This window comes from Anser anser, assembly GCF_964211835.1.
Source record: "Anser anser genome assembly, chromosome: 2".
NCBI classification, from domain to species: Eukaryota; Metazoa; Chordata; class Aves; order Anseriformes; family Anatidae; genus Anser; species Anser anser.
Genome location: NC_139721.1, coordinates 26,043,297 through 26,062,192, shown reverse-complemented (window position 1 = coordinate 26,062,192; position 18,896 = coordinate 26,043,297). Strand labels below are relative to the sequence as shown.

Genomic DNA, 18,896 nt, shown 5'->3' with positions numbered 1-18,896 from the left:
TAGTCTCTGTGAAGTTGCATATTTTCAAAGAAAGGAAAAAGAACAACTTACTGCAGGATGTAGCATGATGGCTATGGCAATTTTTTGATAGACTACTGGAAGTTTCAAAGTTTCCTATGTCAAATTCCTGTCTTTCTGGACTGGTTGGTAAGCATACAGAGAGGAGATGCAGCAACTTGTTGAAAAAGGCATACTGGAAAAACTAATCTAAAAAATATAATTATAAATGCTATATTATTAATCAATTTAGTTTTATTGCCAGTAGAACTGTAGAGTACTTTGTGGAGGGGGGAGGAAATGATGCTTTCCTGTTCAGTGTGGGTTTTCCTTGTTTGTGTTATAGAGGGGCTCTCTCTGGTGGCTGCTGTCAGCATAGCCTGAACAGCAGCACTTCATGCTCTGCCTGCTTTGAATACATTCTTTTTTGTGTATTTTATTCTCTGTTGGTATTTTAAACAGTTTTTTTTTTTTTTTTGAATTTCATGTTTTCACACATATAGATTTACATGGATTGCAAAAACAGACACATTGATGTGTTGCTAGCACGCTGCAAAGGCAAGTATAAGCTTACAGCAAAATTTTTAACATGACAGTTTATATATCCTCACTACCTTATCAGTGCTCATATGTTTGTTTTATTACAGCTTCCTTGATAAAAGCAATGCAGTACGGTGGAAATCTTGAATCCGAAAACCCTGTCTTCTTTGAATCTGTTTCTTCAGCAATCGATGCCATTCAGATTCACAGGGTGAGACTTACAGCAGGGGTAGATGAAGTCTGGAGGGGCTTCTTGGATGCTCACTGCACTTTGATAGTCTGGGGAAATCTCGTTTATCCAGTGAATGTTTTGTGCAGAAATCTTTTATCTGTATTCTCTGCAACCAGTCCTCAGCCTCTGGGGCTGCAGTTATCACATTTTCCCTGCTTGCATTCTCTTCCTCTTCTTTTGCAATAACTTCTATGTCTTCTATGCTGGATCCAGAGGCATGATGTTCAGGTGCGTTAACCTGGGTGCATGGTCCACTGGAAAGCATAATGTCATCTCAAAATACCTAACGTAGCCTCTCGGTGAGGGAAATTACCTTGTACCCAGCTGTGCATAACTAAAGCTACACTCTGTTCCTCAGTCTGCATTGCTTAAACAGCATGCCTCCAGTTAGCATTGCCCTGAGATGCACATGTGCTAAGTAACAGAGAAGGTGGATAAATTCAAGTTGGGGTTCCAGGCTGTTCTGACCAAAACACTTCTGGATCCCTGGCAAATTTGTTCAGAGCTAAAAAGCCCATCTCTGCCCGGCCCTGCAGTGTAATGTGTTGGCTCACTGGTGGAAAGAGGGGAGAGGACATGTATGAGGTGGAAGGGAGTGCTAGAGGGAGGAGGAAGAAGGATTTGCTCAGAAATTGAGGCTAGAGGCTTGAACATGCATTTGCTTAAACATGTATTTATTTGCTCAATAATAATTCTTCCATTCCTTTTTAAAAGGCTATAAACCTGGGCTTTCCTCGTAAACTGTATAAGCCTTTTCCATTGTAATCCCAGTGTAACTGAGCATGCATTATAAGCAGTGTGCTTTCCCATGGTTGTATTTATGATTCCAAACATGGCTAGAGCTCAGTTCAGAGCCCTCTCCAAGAGACATTAAACTAATCATGGTCTGTGGTTTCTGTTTGCTCTTTCTCCCCTTTACTGTGATCTGGCACATTTTACGAATTAAATTAGAACTGCCTATGGACAAAATACACTTTCCATTGATTTACCCAGATAAGGCGAGTTGACTCTTGTTCTGGTGGATTGACTAGGAAAAGTATGTTCTCTTTGGTGCTTTTCAACATTTTTCTTTGTTGCTCTGCAAAAATAATTTACTGAAATGGTAACTGCAGGGCAAAAATAATGGGGATGGCTATTGTATATTTTGCCTGGGTCTGATTAGATGAATTAGCATGATCGTTGTGTTATAAAAGGTCTACATTCTTTATAGACACCAATTAATGTTCCTAACATTCTTGTAAGATAGCTAGTATTCCCATTTTATGCAAATGGGATGTGGAAAGACCAGGATAAATGTTCAAGTAAAAAGGAGCTCAGAAGTCCATTTTTCGAGGAACTGATAACATGCTTCTACCGGAGCTGCTAAGCAAGTCAAAACTCTGAATAATGATTTAGTGGAGCAGTTTGAAAAACTTGCACACAGTCTCAAATTTTGAATGTAATTATTATAGACAGTGTATGTATGCTGCCAATGACTCTTCAGAGCACTCAAAATATGTGAGTTGTTTTCTTGATGTGTTCCTTGACTTTAGCAACTGAAGATAAGATGGACAGGAGTAAAAAGGCACGGTGACTGCAGTAGCAGCACCACACTGTAACTGTGTCTACGCTTCATATGACTTTTTAAGACGCTCAGGTCAGCAGGAATTTTGAGTGAAGAAAAAATGGCAGGATAGAATACAAAAGAACAGAGCAGAAAGAGGTGGAAATTTATGGAAAGTGATTTGTTTGGATTTACATTTCTGATCCCCTCACATCAGTCTTTTGTCCACTACTTTTACGTGATATTCTAGGAAAACATTTTAATACTTTTTTTTTTCTTCTTCTGTTTCTCACAATTTAGAATTACAGCAAGTTCAGTGAACAGAGTGAAGTGTGATGCTGACCCATCAAATGTGGCTAGTCTGATCAACTCATACAGAATGAACTATACCACGGTTTCTCCTTAGCATTTTTCTTTTCTCCAAGAGATCTCATAGATGTTATTTTGTATGCCATACATATTTACAACATTCAGTAATGATAGATCTGCCATTCAGAAAAAAAAAAAAATCTTTAGCTGCCATCACTCAGAGAATGTTCATACAATTGTTCTATAATGGTTTTATATTATATTTTTATACATGTTTAGACAAAAATTATTAGAAAGCAGATGTGGGGTATTGACTGTTTACTATCTTTTAGATATCTTCTATTATAACATTAGTTGTAATATGCATCTGTAGTTTTGTGCATGGAATAAGGAGACATTATGAATTCTTAAAAGTGGTGTGTTATAATTGATACAGTATATGCAGGAAGTCATACACCAATGCATACTCTAATAGCTTTACTTATCCTTTTTGCTGTTCAAGATAGCTATTTGCAATAACAGCATCATATCACAGCTAACATATCCTTGCATTTTTCATACTTGGTTATTATATGCTTTTTAATGCCTGCCAAGGTCAGCGAAAGCACAGTATATTGAAAGAAGGCAGATGGATGTTGGCTAAGTGCACTGGATTGTCTCTTCTTCTAGTAGATGTCATGAGTTATTATAAAGGTTTGCTATATTTTCAGTGCCACAGGTATTCTCTAGCTCAGATTGAAGAGGAAAAATTGGTAACATTTTTCCAAAACTTTTTCTTGTTTCCAGCATAGTCTGCATTTCCGAATTACTGCTGGAATTTGATCAGGGCTGGAATCTTCAGCTATGGCAGCTGGGAGGTGACCCTAGAGGGACACAGAAGGCATGTGTCAATTTTCAGCCCAAATTCCAGCGTGCAGTACTCTACGAGCAAACAAACGGGGGAAGAATTCACAGGTTGAATTCACACGTTTGGCTTGCAATTATGGATTGCCATCAATCATATTAGATTATACTATCACATCAATATCGTATTATTTGGCAACATATGTGAAGATTTTTTCCTCTTGTCTTTGCCATATATGTACACAAGCTGTAAAATATAAAAGTTGAAGAGAAAAAAAAAAAGAGAATGGATGAGGAGTAGGTAATTACCTCACTGACCTTAAAAAAAACTATGGAAGCTAAAATGTAAATGAATATGGCATGGCTGTAATGGTCATCTTAGCACTACAGAGAGGAGAGAAGCACAAGGATGCTCTGTGCAGCTGGAGTGCATAGCCAAAATCTAATGCTAAGCATCCTCTTTTCAGCAGCAGTTACATCTATATATTTGTCTAGACTCTCTCAGCTGTCTCTGCCTAAAGCAGCTACCTGAAGTACATGGGACAGCTCATGGAGTGATTTTCACATCTTGCATGTTTTTGTTAAGGCAAATATAAGCCTTTCTTCTGTCCTTGGTCATTCCACACTACTAAAAGACAATGGGAGAGAGCCTTGTGTTCTTTTAGCCTTTCAGTCATAGGTGACTATTAGGGTTATTTCACACATCGTACCACAGATGAGCAGAAACATTCTCTACGTGTTCTACTAAGATAACTTTTCAAAAATACTATGCAAAATGCTGATTGGTAACTGTGAGAAGCTTGTTATACACAGAAGTAAATTCTGTTCGTTGTGCCAAGTGCATTTGTGTCAGATGCTGCAGTTGATTGCAAATGACTCATTACATCCTTGGACGTAGTAACAGGCTATAACATTTGATTATTAATTTCCTCAGACAGTTTTAGTAATTTATGAACACTTTAGAAACTGTTTACATTGTGCTTTAATTGTAGAAGAATCAACTGTATGTCACAGCTGAATGGAGATCTCTACTTAACTGCAAGCCGAATAAATGAATAAAAGTTATCTTTTCTATTAAGTTCATTATTTCATCTTTGATGGCTAAATGTATCTTCTAAAGATTTGTGGATATGTTGGTTAATGAAATTGTTAAACCGTGGTCTTTAGCAAAGATAGCATCGACCATGAGACCTTCACTTTTGTTCTGAATGATCTTGTTAATGAAACAACACAGATGCTGTTAAAATTATTTGTAATGTTAGTGCCTGATGAAGCTCTCTGCATCAAATTAAGAAATTTGTAGTGCTAATCAAAATATCTTCCGCTTTTCCCTGTGTTCAATAGAAATAACTTTTCTACAGCTAAATGGCTGTTTTGAGATGGACGTTTATCTCCCATTAGGTCAAAGACCTTCCTGTGGCACAATATCACTTACAAATGTGTTTCATCAGTGTAAGGCTACAAATTCAAATTGTCTTAATGCTGTGATTACTGCTTGATTGTCTCTCAGGGTAGAATCAAGGATGAAATACATTTCTTACCTTATGACTCTGACTTCTCTAATCTTCCAGCACTGGGGCTTGGGATACTTGTAATATTCCTGTAATGTATTTTACTTTGTATAATTAACCTAAATTTCCTCTTATTTCTGAGAATATAAATTGTTAATTAGCTTCCCTTTCTGGCAAGTAGCACCACTAATGACAATTGTTTCTCAGCAGAACAGAGCATTCGAGGAGCCCATGAAGGCGTTTTGAAGCTGGGCTGCAATGGAAGCTTCCCTTTCAATTGCTTCTAAAATATCTGTACTGAATTTAGGCTTTGCCAGACCAGAACTGCTTTACAGAGCAGTGGTTACTGGGTGAGAAAGTCTTTTTTTTTTTTTTTTTTCTCCTACCAGTGACCTAGGAAGGCAAATTACTTCAGTGCTGATGTTTCTTTTATTTTATTTTTTTATTTTTTATTTATTTGACCACCAAATTATTGACATTTAAAAAAACTCGTAATTGTTGCCTGCCTTCAGGTGACCAGATGTTGTTAGATTTCATACAGCAGTGACTGACTGCCAGGGAGTCATCATGGATCTCTCTGCTTGTGGCCTGTGAGATGCTGAGTGTCTCATCTGCGTGACTCTGCAAATCTCTGCTGATGGTGTGTGTGCTCCAGTTGTACTGTTACCTGGCAAACAACTGCCAGATTCTTTGGTGAAGCTTCAAGTAAACACCCTAAACCTTTTAGTTTTGGAGTTCAATATCAGTTTTAACCCGTTCCTCAATGCTCTTCTGTATATACTGTCCACTGGCTCTGGCTCACAGGAAGCATTAGGCTGTAACTTATGCTGAGGTCTGTAGCACCTTATCCCCAGACCTCCCATCAGCTGCAATGTACTTGTTCTTCTGGGGCAGGAGGGCAGAGTGAACAAAACCCACCCCGTAGCAAAGGGGCTGCACAAAGCCTGGGTGCTATTAGATGCCCTGGTATCACTCTCACAACTGAGATGAATTGCAGCCAGTAAGAATAAGGGGGCTTTGTTATTCTGTCCCCTTGAGGTAGCCATGCATCTTTGTACCTTCCAGCCTGATTTACCTGAATATACATAGGGACTTGTCAGAGTAATGCAAAATTTTATTGCTTGTGCTTGCATGTGTAAGGCCATGTGGTGTTAGCAAGAAGAGTCCAGTCCTGCAAACTGCTGAGCTTCCTTGGTTCCTGTTGGTTTCTGAAGGCAAGAGATTCCACTCCTCACAGCAGAGGCTCAAGGAAGCGTCTCCTCACCTAACGTGCCATTCTGCAAGGTTTCACCTAATGAAACCAACAGGGGCTCCAGGCAGTAAACAATTCTGAAAATCCAGCCATTTATTTTGGTTCCTATCTGTGTACTCAGATGCATAGATTTTACAGCCCTAAACTCAAAGCATATGGAACATGTGAGTTACAAAGATCCACGTTTCAATATTGCACATTTTGATGTATTCTGCACTACATAGGAAAATATTAATATATTATTATTTTCAAGAGTTGCTCAATATTTTTAGAGATTTGGTATTTGTTTGATGTGTTTAGGAATTCTTAGCTATTTTTAGGAATTAATTCTAAATGTTAGATATTACATGACGTGAATGAAGAGTTTTCCCATAAAATTTAAGATGTGCAAATCAGAATATGTTAAAATGGGGATCTTATCATATGCTTCTTACAGAATTTGTGTTTCACACATTCCAAAACAAAGCAAGCAATGAAGAAAAAAAAATAGAGTGCAAACTGATGTTAAGAAGTGAACATAGTGACAATTATAAATCAGGCATAAAATGTGTAATAAGGAAAAGACTGTTAACATTATATTTATGCAAATTAAATGGTTCTAATTCTCATCATATGTCTTTCTTTTTAAAGGTTATTTGCCCTGATTCTATGATTCAAGTGTCACAAGGTCTGACTTCAGCTGCTTTGACATAATTTATTTGACAGCTCTGTGTGCCATAAATATATAATGTAACAAGGAAAGGTATCTTCACTGTTGAATGAAAACATTAATGCGTCAATACTGTGTATGAATACTGTTTGACATTTACTAGTTACAAAAATAAAATACACAGTATGCCTTGAAAATATGGCACTCCTATTTTTGGAAGATACTTTCTTTGTCTACAGAAAGTAGCGTCTCATAAATAAATGAACAAGTGCACTTCCAGTGTGGATGCTAAATGGTGCTTTCATCATTAAGATGGATTTTTAGTAAAGATCACATAATCTGCATGTTTCCATATGTTTTTCAATGCATTTAATTTTTTTTTGTTGTTTCAATTTTGTGTATTAGCATACACAATAAATTCATACAGAAATAAATTGGAATATGAGACAATTTACATGTGGCAGCAGGAAGATGCCCTCATTATTTCAATACTTAGCAGCTTTTCTTTTTTTTTTTTTTTTAACATTTTGGTCTAACCAATCTGTGATGAGATATTTTTCTTTCTCCAACCTGAAAATATATTAGATCTTAATAATGAGAGAAGAGAAATTGTATTATATTCAGAAGTTTGACTTTCTCACAATTCTTAGGGGAGTATGGCATCTAACAGATGTTTTTACCTATATAAAGAATACAGAAATCTTGGGCTAATTTTCCCAATATTGCCTCTATGCATATACAGTCATTTGAATATGTCTTGTTTAACTCGGTAGTTTACATCTACGGATGGTGCACACTGATGGTATAGCATATATAAAGTCTGTGGCTTACCCCAGTATAAGGGAAATTATGGGTAAATCCTCCCACTCCCTTAATAACTGCAATGGCATTAACAGAAAAAGATTGACATCCCTTTAAAAATTTGGTCTTGAAAGTAGTAGCTTAATTTTTCAAGCCTGGTAATTTATGAAAGCATTTACCTCTACCAAAATTAATACAACCTCTACATTTTTTAAAATTTAATTTTACAATGGCTTGCAAAATATAAATGTCTTGTAGCGTTACCAATTTATAGTAGATATTCTTAATGATAAAGGTTTTTTTTGTTGTTGTTGTTTGTTTTCTACAGCTATGCTTCTTGACTACACTCACAAAATGGCAAGGAAAGCACTCTGGAGTGAGATGGCTGAGTAACCTCATTCTTTTCATTCCCAGAACTGGTGTGTCAAAGCCCAAGGTGGGCTCTCACCAGGGATTTGAGAGGTAGCTTGAGGAGCAACTTCTTCCCTAACAGGAGTCCTCTGACTCCACAGCATTTCTGGAAAGCATGACTTGCAGAAGCAGAGAAATGGATAGCTGTTTAATATTTTCCTAATGTGCCTTCCAGTAATAAAAAGGCTTTTTGTGCTGGATATGTTCAGGTGATTAAGGATTAAGAAGAACTGAGGGAATGGATGCACGGGTGGTCATAAAGGTCTGTGCTGCCTCTGTCTGACTAGGTGCTTGTAAATGCTTTTTATGCCCGTTGTGCTTTAAAACTGCAGCCAGAACTTAAGAATTTTTTAAAACTCCACAACGCTGGATTAAGCTGCACCCGGTGCTTTCACCTAAATCCCACAAAGTACATCCCACAAATTGGACACACTGTCTTTATTACATCTGAGACAGAAAAGAATTTGATCCCTTAATTGTTACTAATAGTTGTCAGATTTTGTTGAACATCATTTTTTTGCACAGTTTTGCTTGTCTGTAAATTGCTTTGTTTATGTAAAAAAGCCAGCAGCAAATAAGCTGACATTTGTAGACCCAGGTAGTGTGGATAAAAAGGCTTGTTGCTCATCAGTTCAGGAAACAAGGTCTCTATTAGCCTACTGACAAAGTGCCAGGAGCATTACAAAATGACACACAATCTCTCTGGGGTGGTTTCAGGTTTGGACCACTTGAAGCTTCTGAAGGAACTGAACCAGCACAGCGATAGAAAAAGTGATTATAGAAACATGAGGACAGGAGAGGACCTGTTCCATTACAGAGCTGCGTTTTTGGTGTGATCTGGTAACCATGTTTTTTAGTCTCGAGAGAATGGTCATTAAACCAAACTCATGATGGCAAGGGACTTGACTTGCTATCACAAACATTTGAAGCCTGAACAGGCTATAGTAATTATAGCAACAATTCATCTGTGGCAGTCTACAGATGGGAGAGTTTCTGCCACTGTGGACCTGCTGTGTTTACATCTCTATTACTGAAGTCCTCTTCTAATATGTTTTAAAATAATATTATGACATTTCATATCCAAGAAAGTTTAGTAGTCACAGTACTGGAATTGTCAGTTTATACTTCAGTGTAGTTAGTTTAGACTTCAGTATAGTTAGTTTATACTTCAGTATAAACTAATAATTTTAAATGCTCTCTGAATTTTCTTTCAGGTTCCTTTTTCTCTTTGCTTTCTCTCTAACTCCTTTTAAATCTTTGGAACTTCATTTCTTTCTGTTTCAAGCTTTCTGCTTGATTCCTTTAGCCAAAATCTTAATTCAGAGTACTTCCATAAGGGAAGACATGTTTTGAAAGAATGAGAGCAATCCTAACTGATAAGGAAAAAAAAATCAACCTCTCTTTCTTGGTCTTGGAGTGTTTCCAGATTTGAAACAGGTTTTGGAATATCGCATTTGCAATCTGCATTTTCATTTTATTTTCAGCAGTAAATTTGTGTTTAAATCTGCCGATCTTCAGGTTCATTGCTGGCCTGGCTCCACTGTTGCTTCCACTTCACATATCTCCGGCATGCCTAATGTCTTCAATTCCCAGCACCATGAAACTAAGATGGTGACTTTTAGGGGACCCATGATGCTCTACAGACGTACAGACAGAAGTCTTGGAAGGCTTCGCTCCTTCCTTCTTCCCCTGTCCTCTCTCCTATAGGCTGCTCTACAGCTTGGGTAGCCCAAGCACAACAGCGACTGTGACACACGTGCAATGGTTCAGATGCAGAGCTGGAGACCAGGGCTGAGATGCTGGTGAAATACGAGGCCATGGTGCACAGGACTGAGAGGAAGCAGCAGGGTGTGGGAAGAGGCCAAATGAGAGAAGAAATATCAAGGGAATGGGAGTGTGTGATACTGTGCATGGATGAAAAGGCTGAAGGCATGTGGGGCAGCTGGGATGTCAGGCTGCACGGGGATGCTGCATGAGGAGGCACGGGATAAAAAACTGAACCATTTGCTATTGGCAGGCCCTTGATCAGCAGAAAAGTAATTTTTCTGCAGAGGTGCCACTTGCCTCACACAAAGATAGTTGCCCCACACTGCCATCGAGCCTGTTAATGTAGTTGTAATAACATTTAAATTACTTCATAGCAGTAAAAGAGGGTGTTGTGGTTTTTTGTTTTTGTTTTTGTGTTGTTTTCTAGAGTAAGATTTCTTTTTTCAGACAAAATGTAGTATTTATAGGTGTTCCATCTATAACAGTGTGAAGTACTTGTATGAGCAAGCTGACATCTGCCTCTTTTAACATCACAGACTACACCTTTTCAGAGAGACAGGTGGTCCATAAGGAGGAACAGGTGTATACTGAGAATTAACACCTCTGTGTTGTGGACAGTCTTTGCAAACACAGCACTCAAAGCACTTCAATCATTTTTCCTCCACCAGTGTAGCTACTCCGATACTTCAACCAGAACCAGTGGGGTAGTGTCAGGCAGAGTTCACGGCATGTGTCCAAGAAAACTTAGGATACGACTAGAAGTGTGTTAACTAGAGGAGAGAAAGGTAAAGGAGAAATATGTTCAGTCATAAGATTAATTCAAAGCTAGGATAATAGTCCTACTGTCCCATTTATCAGGAGACATCCATGTAGGTTTGGATGGCTGTTGAACCTTCCTTCTCCCTGGTCCCTGGCTTAGAAAGGCAACATCCTGCCCATCTGGGCTGTGTGCTCCAAGGTGTGGTCTGAGAACTTCAGCTGTGTGTTGCCAGATCACCAAAATCTGCCCCAAATTTGCTGTGCCCAGGTCTGGTGCCACCAGAGCTGCAAGTCTGGGCACCAGGTAAAAGCAAATAAAGTGTCCTTATGGCGCTGCGCTCATCAAGGTCAGGAGCAACTGCCAAAACCTCAACCAAGCTTTGGAGGTGCTGCCTCTGCCCATGCAGGTATCAGAAAGGATCTTCCCATGCAAATACTATTTTCATTAGCAAGTAGCAATGCTTAATTCTGTGGGGTGTAAAGTGTGTCTGTACCAGCAGTTTCTTCCCCATGGAAAACAGCAGATAAGTGTTGGTGACATTCGAGTTCAGGATTTCTTGTGTGTGTTTTTTTTTTTTTTTCCCCTCCAATTTCTTGGCCATGTTAATTTAAGATAGGTCCTTAATGTTATATTAACATAGATTTTTATGTGTCAATTAACAAATAAATTCATTATGAAAACTCATTTAGGGAAGGGCTGACACCAGACAAAGCCTTGGGGCAGCTGTGGAGTGCCGGGATGCAACATCTGCTCCATCAAATTGCACTCAGACGTTGCCGTTCCTTGGCTGTTCATCGCTGCTCGGTGGCGTCTCAAGCAGCTACATACCTCCCCAGGACATACGAGTTCAGACACAGACCCACGAAGGCCAAATGTCTCCTTTGAGTCTCGCAGGCATAACCAGCTAAAGGAAGTTGTCAAGGCACACAACCCTTTGACATCGAGAAAGAAAAAAAATCCTGAACAAACTACATACCATGTTGATTTGTCATGTGAGGTTTGCTTTTGTTGATTTATTTAAGCAGTATTGAGTTTGACATCCATCTCAAGCACTGAATATACCTTTGAAGCCCACCTATTTGTTATGTTATGAACCTCACTGCAATTTAGCTAACGTAAAAATACCTCCCATTACTAGCAGTGGCGCCTCTCATGACATAACAGAAACTGACTCAGAAAGTAGCATATGCTGTTATCACCCATAATAGATCAGCCACATCTCAAAGACTGGAAGCCAAAATTACCATTTGGCATGTCTGTAAATTCAAATATACCGTCTGTCCTGAGATGAAAATTAATGGAATTTTGTCTATTTTATATATATATATCAAAGGCTTTGCTTTCACTATTGCCATAAAAGATTTTTCATTTAGTATTGGTATTATAGAAACTCTCCACGGGTGTTTAATGTTGTTGCAGTCCTCATGAGGCTGCAATTTGTAAAACACATCCCCTTCTGCCTCTCTGTAGATTTCTTCCTCCACATCTAGGTTCAATGTTCCCAAAAACATAGAGCTGGGAGGGAGGACGCTGAGAGGCTGTTAGACCATCTTTCTGTCCCAAGGTAGGACCCACAAAACCATCCCCAGCATATACTTCTTAATAAAACGACTGGAAATACTAAAATTTTACACATACACACATATACATATCTCAGTCTACATAACTGTAGTCTATAGATCTGTAGCTTATGGTCTGTATATCTGTATTATGAAGATTCTTCCAAGTGGGCTGGCATTATTTAACTTTTGTTTTAAAAGGCCTTATAATTCAGAAAGGGGCAGTTACTGAAGAGGAACCTTATCTGCACACTTTCTGAACAGAAAACTTCCCGAGAGCAGCCAGATTTCCATGCATACGCATGGCAGGATCAGACCTTTCATGGGTAGCTCATTTCTACACCTGTAGCTGTGGCACACAGACAGCACAAAAACTCCTGTCGAGGGTATGTTGGTGTATTTTTTGCCCAGTTGAATTCACGGCCTTTTTTTTTTTTTTTTTTTTTTTTCAGGCAGCCTCTGCCACTCATGTGTTTGTGATGAAGGCTTCTTTTTGACAGCTACAGTTTCTAAAAGGGACAAATTATGCGTCCAGTCCTGCAAGCTTGCCTGCAATGAACGCCTTTAGAAATCAGTGGAGCTTTCACATGGCAGATGGCTCCCTAGAATTGAGCTCTACATAATTTTGCGATATTTTAGCTGGGGATATTTTAGTGGCTTTTTCCCTATGCATGACAGCATGATTTGCTGGCTGCTAGAAAATGTCATCAGACCCTTTCTCATTCCACAATGAAACCTTTGGATTATTTTTTTTGAAAGAGAAATATATATATATATATTTTTCCTGTTGCACAGGATACTGCTATCTGATAAAAAAATGTTCCAGATAAAAACTGTGACAGTAGAAGGGTGGAAGGGCAAAATAGCCACATTATATTTCAAAATAGGCCTAAAGCCAAAAGAAAGGGGAAGATTATTCATTTATTTATTTATTTATTTTTAATACCACCTTAAACAAATGTCCCTCTATTGAAAATATTTCTGTCCCTTAAAATTTATGTGGAGGATACTCTTATGTATCTGATTTCATTTAGGATGTCATCTGTTTTCTCCTGGAATGCATTAAAGGCAAGAATATGATAAAATCACCAGGCTGAGTTCTTTTGCATTCTTTCAAAAAAAAAAATTTGCTCAAGAGTAAATTCAACAGTCACTGCAGAGCAATCCACAGTCAGCCTGCCTCTTACAAAGACAGCAAGGGGAAAGGCATCACTGCAAACTTCTGTTTTGCCAGCCTTTGTCTGAGTTCCAGAGAAAATTAATTCATTATCCCTGGCCAGGGCTATGTCTGCATGCAAAGATTGCAGTGTGTTAACTTGTACCAGACCTTGCAGTGTATATTCTGCTCCTTGAAGTTGGTGACACAAAGGGGTTAATGGTAACAAGACATATTCCTAGCAGCTATTATAGTGTTTGAAATGCCCTTGCATGCCCAACAGATGTTTAAGTTCAACAGACCAGTCAGTGAGTGAAGCAAAGGCTGTCTGACTCCTTGGGCAGTCTACCGAATGACATGGGAGTCCCATTCAGACAGTTCACACTTCCCAGTGTGCTATTCCCATTGAATGTGCATGTAGCTATGACTTACTGGCTCTGGTTAGTAAGTTGCCATCAACCTTTTGAATATAGGTGTAATTCTAAGCATCTACCTCTGTATTATAGACAAAAATTGGTAGTCCAAACACATCTTGCTCCTCCCAAGACTGTAATGTCATTTACAGCTCATAGAAACACACCCACCTCTTCATAGGTTTTTCCGTTTTACTTTGTGAACAACTATTCCTTTCCAATAGTTCTAATTGTTTTCATTAAGCATTCATTTGTCCTTCACCCTTCACTATGATGAGTATTCAACAACACTAAAATTAATGTGGTTTCCTCATTTCCGTCTTTATACAACTGCCATAATCAATGACATTGGCTGATCTCTGAAGACAGGAACTGCTAGTTAACCTTCCTTACCACTCTTGGCTGAACAGTTGCCTGTCTTTGCAGAGCATAAGACACTAAATTAGAGAGAAATTGTGGCTATATTTAAAAATATGGTGATACAACAGCAACTTTAATGTCAGGATATTTTGATTACAGACCTTCGTTGTTCAGGTAATAAACTCTTCGGGATATGAGTCTGGGCTATGGATAAGGATTTTTTATTCAAAATTATTTTTAACCACTGCACCAACAGTGCAGAGCCAGACTCTATATCAGAAAGGTTTGAAGGCTTGGGGGAGCGTGCAGAATCCCACCTCATGTCTCCATGGGCATTTCATGTGCTGGCCATCTTGAGCTTGGAAATACAAATGAGTAAAAGCCTCCTCCTAAACAGAGGCCTAGGCATGATGTGGGAGTCCACCTTTCCTTTGGAGGATGTTCCTGTACTAAACACACAAGAGAAAGCTATATAAAAGGGGAACAACAAGACAAAGACTTTGCCTTGGAAGCTGAGAGTCAGGAATATTATTATTTTTTTTTTGCATCTGGTAACTGGTGCAGCTCATTACTGCATCAGTAACAATGAGTCTCCACATGAAGAGTTAATTAGCGCAAGTTTAGAAAATTAGGGAAATTGGACCTTGAGGAAGCACTCTAAGGCATAACATGCAAAGCCATTTTGCTAATCAAGAGACATTGCAAGTTTGGCTGACATTTGTTTTAATGAACAACTTTCATTGTCCACCTCCTTCACAGAGTTCAAAACCATGTAGCTATATTCTAACTTGTCTAATATTTTGTTGAAGGACTGGACCATTTTTCAACAGAGGAATTAACAGTTTATAATTTCCCATTCTCCAAACAATGTACAACCCATCTCTGTCCTCTTTGCTTAAGTCCATAGACCTAGCTTGGTTCATAAGGAGAAAAGAAGAATTCATTTTGTTACAGGATGAATATGTCAGAATTAGCATACTTTGTACAGACTTACTGAACCAAAACAGTAAGATTGATCCTCTCTATGTTTCACTTTGAGCAGCACACTATTTCCTTAATATGCAAGTACTCTTCTCCATATTTTGGAGGAGCCTCTGGTTTTTGAGATCTTGACATAATGCCATGTAAGTAGTAGATTTCACATGCACATGTGCTAAGTAACAGCCCACAGCAAAGACAGTCTCAGTCTCCTTTTATGTTCCAAAAGCTTAGTTACATAAGGATTTTAACCTTGAAGCTGATACATCTGTTAAAGATCTGCTCCACCAGAAGTCCTTAAAAAATTCAGTTGGTGTAACTTACATTAAAATTTAGCTACAGAGGAGTGAAAACAGGGAATACTCATTATCAGAGGTAACATTTTTTGGAACTGACAGAATTTTTCAAAATGGTTTTGTGGGGCTACATCTGGAATAATGGCAGTGGTGCTGTCTTCTTCAATCTGGGATTTGTGAGGAGCTAGTTTTTGTAGTGACAGAAAAGGCAGAGCATTCCCAAGAATGGATTTTTATCAAGACAACAAGGATCATTTCGTTGGTCATCAAAAAAGATAATTGAAGAAGTGCTGGATTCATGGAATGACCCCTGAAAAATATTTGATGTGCCTGAGACATTCCCTGATGTGTCTAGAAGGTGAATTGTGACAGTACCCAGCAGCATCGTAAAACAGAGATGTTTAAAGAGAGGATAAGTATGTCAGAACAAATTAATTCTTATATTTTATTCTAAAAAAAAATAGTTTCATATGTTTAGGATGGATTTTGGGGGAAAAATGCTGTTTTCATTAAAAAACAAAAACAAACAAACAAACAAATAAACAAACAAAAAACCTTTTTCCAGTAGTTAAATTGATTTGGCAAGTAAAATAAATGTGCACATAAAATGCCTTTTGTTCACTACTAACGGAAAATATATTTATATTTCTTTAAAATATTTTTTTCCATTTGATTTTTTTATCATTAATTGAAAGATTTAATATCCTTGAACTCTTTTAGTAAAACTTATGTGTTAATTGCAAAATAATTTTCACAGGGGAAAACATTTTGATAGAAAATTGTCAATTTAGTCTGATGTAAATGAGAAATAAATCATTCCATATTGGTGGAGAATAACAATGTAAATGAAATTTTAATGTCTTGGGGAAAAGTGAGTTTAATTTAGGGAGACAAGAACTCCAATGGGTCTGCAGCTGAACATCTGAGTTGCATCTAACGTTTTGGACGATTTGGACTGTTTAAGATCCAGATTTTAATTCAGAAAACAGAGCTGTCTTGACCAGAACTTCTGTGTTGGTTTGTTTCTAAGTTGTTAACCATTCCAGGAGATGCTAGCATGGGCAGCTTGCGAAGGGCTGACACCTTCCAATAATTTGATGCTAATTCCTGAACATCAACTGAGCTGAGATGGTTTTATTTATTTATATTTCATCTTTCAATCATAGTAAAAAAGAAACCTAGCTAATGTAGACATGTATTTCATGTACTATCAACATTAAAAAGAAAAAAGATTTTTTCATGCTACATACTTTGGAATTAAATTCTTTCAAATATTTGAACAACAGACATTTACAGATGCTCTGCTTCATTGAAAGTGAATTTGAAGTATGTGCAGCTGTGCTTGTAAACTGTATCCAAGAATAAATGAAATATAAAAATACTCTCAATCTAAGAACAGAAACAATATAATTTGATTATTTGATTCCTACAACCATTTACTGTAGATGTTTATAACAATAATATTGATTATATAGTTTATGCATTGTTATAGAATTACAATTAATATTATTGAGTCCATTAACGTGTTGTTATTAAGTATATTCCTGATGAAAAATGCTTGCACTTGATTTGTGCTCAAAAACATTTTAAAAAAAGCTGAATTGAAACTAAATAATGAACTGTATGGGAATTTCACTGACTACCCAGGCTTGTGACTTACTATCTAAGAGTAGTATTGCCTCAAAACTATTTAATAGAAGAGCTTCCTGAAGAAAGTGCAGTTTCCTTATTTTCAAAATACTTAATTTATTAATTTTGAGAAAATGTACTGTGAAAAAAAAATCAAAAGAAGATTAATTGTTTGACTATCTTATTCAAATGATTTGACGATTGATTTTTTTATATAGTTTTAATAAAAAATCAAATCCAAACACAATGTCTTACACAATAACTGCAAATTCAGAATTTTTACAGTCTTGAGTTGAAGGATTTTTATCTTGTCAGAATGATGATACTGAGGTCAGAATAAAACAATGTTGAAATATATTGCTTCAATGAGCATGTACTAACATTTTCTGGAATTTTTATATCATGAGTAATTTTGGAGTTTCGGCTTACCATTTCAATAAATTCAGAGCAGAGAAAAAGGAAAATATTACTTAAAGTGGAATAGAACTCCACAATAAATGGAATATCTTTATTCCAAACACTATGGAAACAAAAAAGAAGATGGAAGACCTTGGTCTGTGAGGTTGCACTTATATGCGAAAGGACTGATATTACTTGCTATATTAACAAATCTGCATATGGACATATGTTAAATGAAAACAAGGATTTTGACCTGACAGTTAAAATATTTAGGGATTCACTCTCTATATTGCCTTACTTTTCAGTATATATTTATCACTTTTATAAGGACACATAATTTATACCTACTCTTCACTTGACCTGAGCCACTAAAGCAAAAGTACTACCATTAATTCAAGTCAGTTTATACAAAGGCTCTTTTCACTGGCAATGTGCTGCTCCAGCACAATAACCTAACAAAGGCCCCACATAAAAGATTTTGTAATGTATTTTTAGGGTACTTTGTATAATTTTGATCTACTTTGGTTTACTTTGCATACCTTCTCTATGTTAATATTATTTGAGTTCTAACTACAATGGACATTGTATAAAACTATACAAGAACCAAAGAGGGAATTAAAAAAAAAAAAAAAAGAATCCTTACTATCCTTTCATTTGTGGTCAGTCACCACTGTACTCCCTCTCATTTCTTTTGAGATTTGTAGCCAAGAGCAGATCTATGGCCATCTGTTTTTAATCTGCTATTCAGGATGATAGTCTGTGGATCAATGAACTCTAGCCATAGCCTATAGAGAAACTGCAAATCTTTTTGGGATAATTTCCAGAGGATAATAATATTCACAAGAGACTTCTTTTGCCTTCCTTATCTCAAACTACAGTTTTTCATAAAAGAATGGTATCATAGCTGCCTGTTCCAACAATTGCTTCTGTCATGATGCATTATTGCCACTGAGCTAAACAATTGAAGCCATAAATCTCTGAGCTTTTAACTATGCTACTACTGCCCAAAGGAGATTTTGTGAGACAGCAGTGGGCTAAAGACAGTCAGGAGACTAAATGCAAAAGGGTAAAATGGGACAGACAAGCTTCCTTCTAAAACATTGTTCAGATTTTCTTGCAAAAAGAGCATAGCATGAAATAAAGTTACTTGGCAACTATGAAATTAAGCAGGGTACACTTGCCTCAGTTAATGCCCAACAGACACTGAACTTACTGACATAAATGAGCAGTTCCGCTGACTGTATGCTACCCTGAGAAAAACATTTAGGCAGGAAATGAAAACTACTTCTTGCTGTCCTACTGCCCATTGACTTGGCATCTGTTGAGAGTAAAATACAGAGCACCACTGTCCCTGGCTATTGCATACTCACCCAGTGAGTACTTCCCTATACTCACACTTCTGTGCACGACCTGCAGCCATCCAGCCAAAGCCAAAAAATACCAGGTTTTTAACCCCTGAGAGGGGCCTGCAGTGCTGCTGCTTCTCCCCTC

At 37.5% G+C, this 18,896-nt stretch overlaps 1 protein-coding gene across 6 annotated transcripts in view; it reads left to right on the top strand.

Moving 5' to 3' along the window:
• Nucleotides 1–4,529, top strand: part of SLC26A7 (solute carrier family 26 member 7) — a 90,511-nt gene extending 85,982 nt beyond the window's left edge. For 5 of the 6 annotated variants that reach the window (XM_083824784.1, XM_083824785.1, XM_083824786.1 and 2 more), the window contains 3 exons: nt 501–555; nt 645–748; nt 2,613–4,529. In XM_083824784.1, the coding sequence (XP_083680910.1) occupies nt 501–555; nt 645–748; nt 2,613–2,648 (195 nt within the window). In that variant the 3' untranslated portion in view covers nt 2,649–4,529. The remainder of the gene's footprint in view (nt 1–500; nt 556–644; nt 749–2,612) is intronic. The other variant, XR_014580001.1, reaches the window with a different exon arrangement.
• The last annotated feature ends 14,367 nt before the right edge of the window (nt 4,530–18,896 follow it).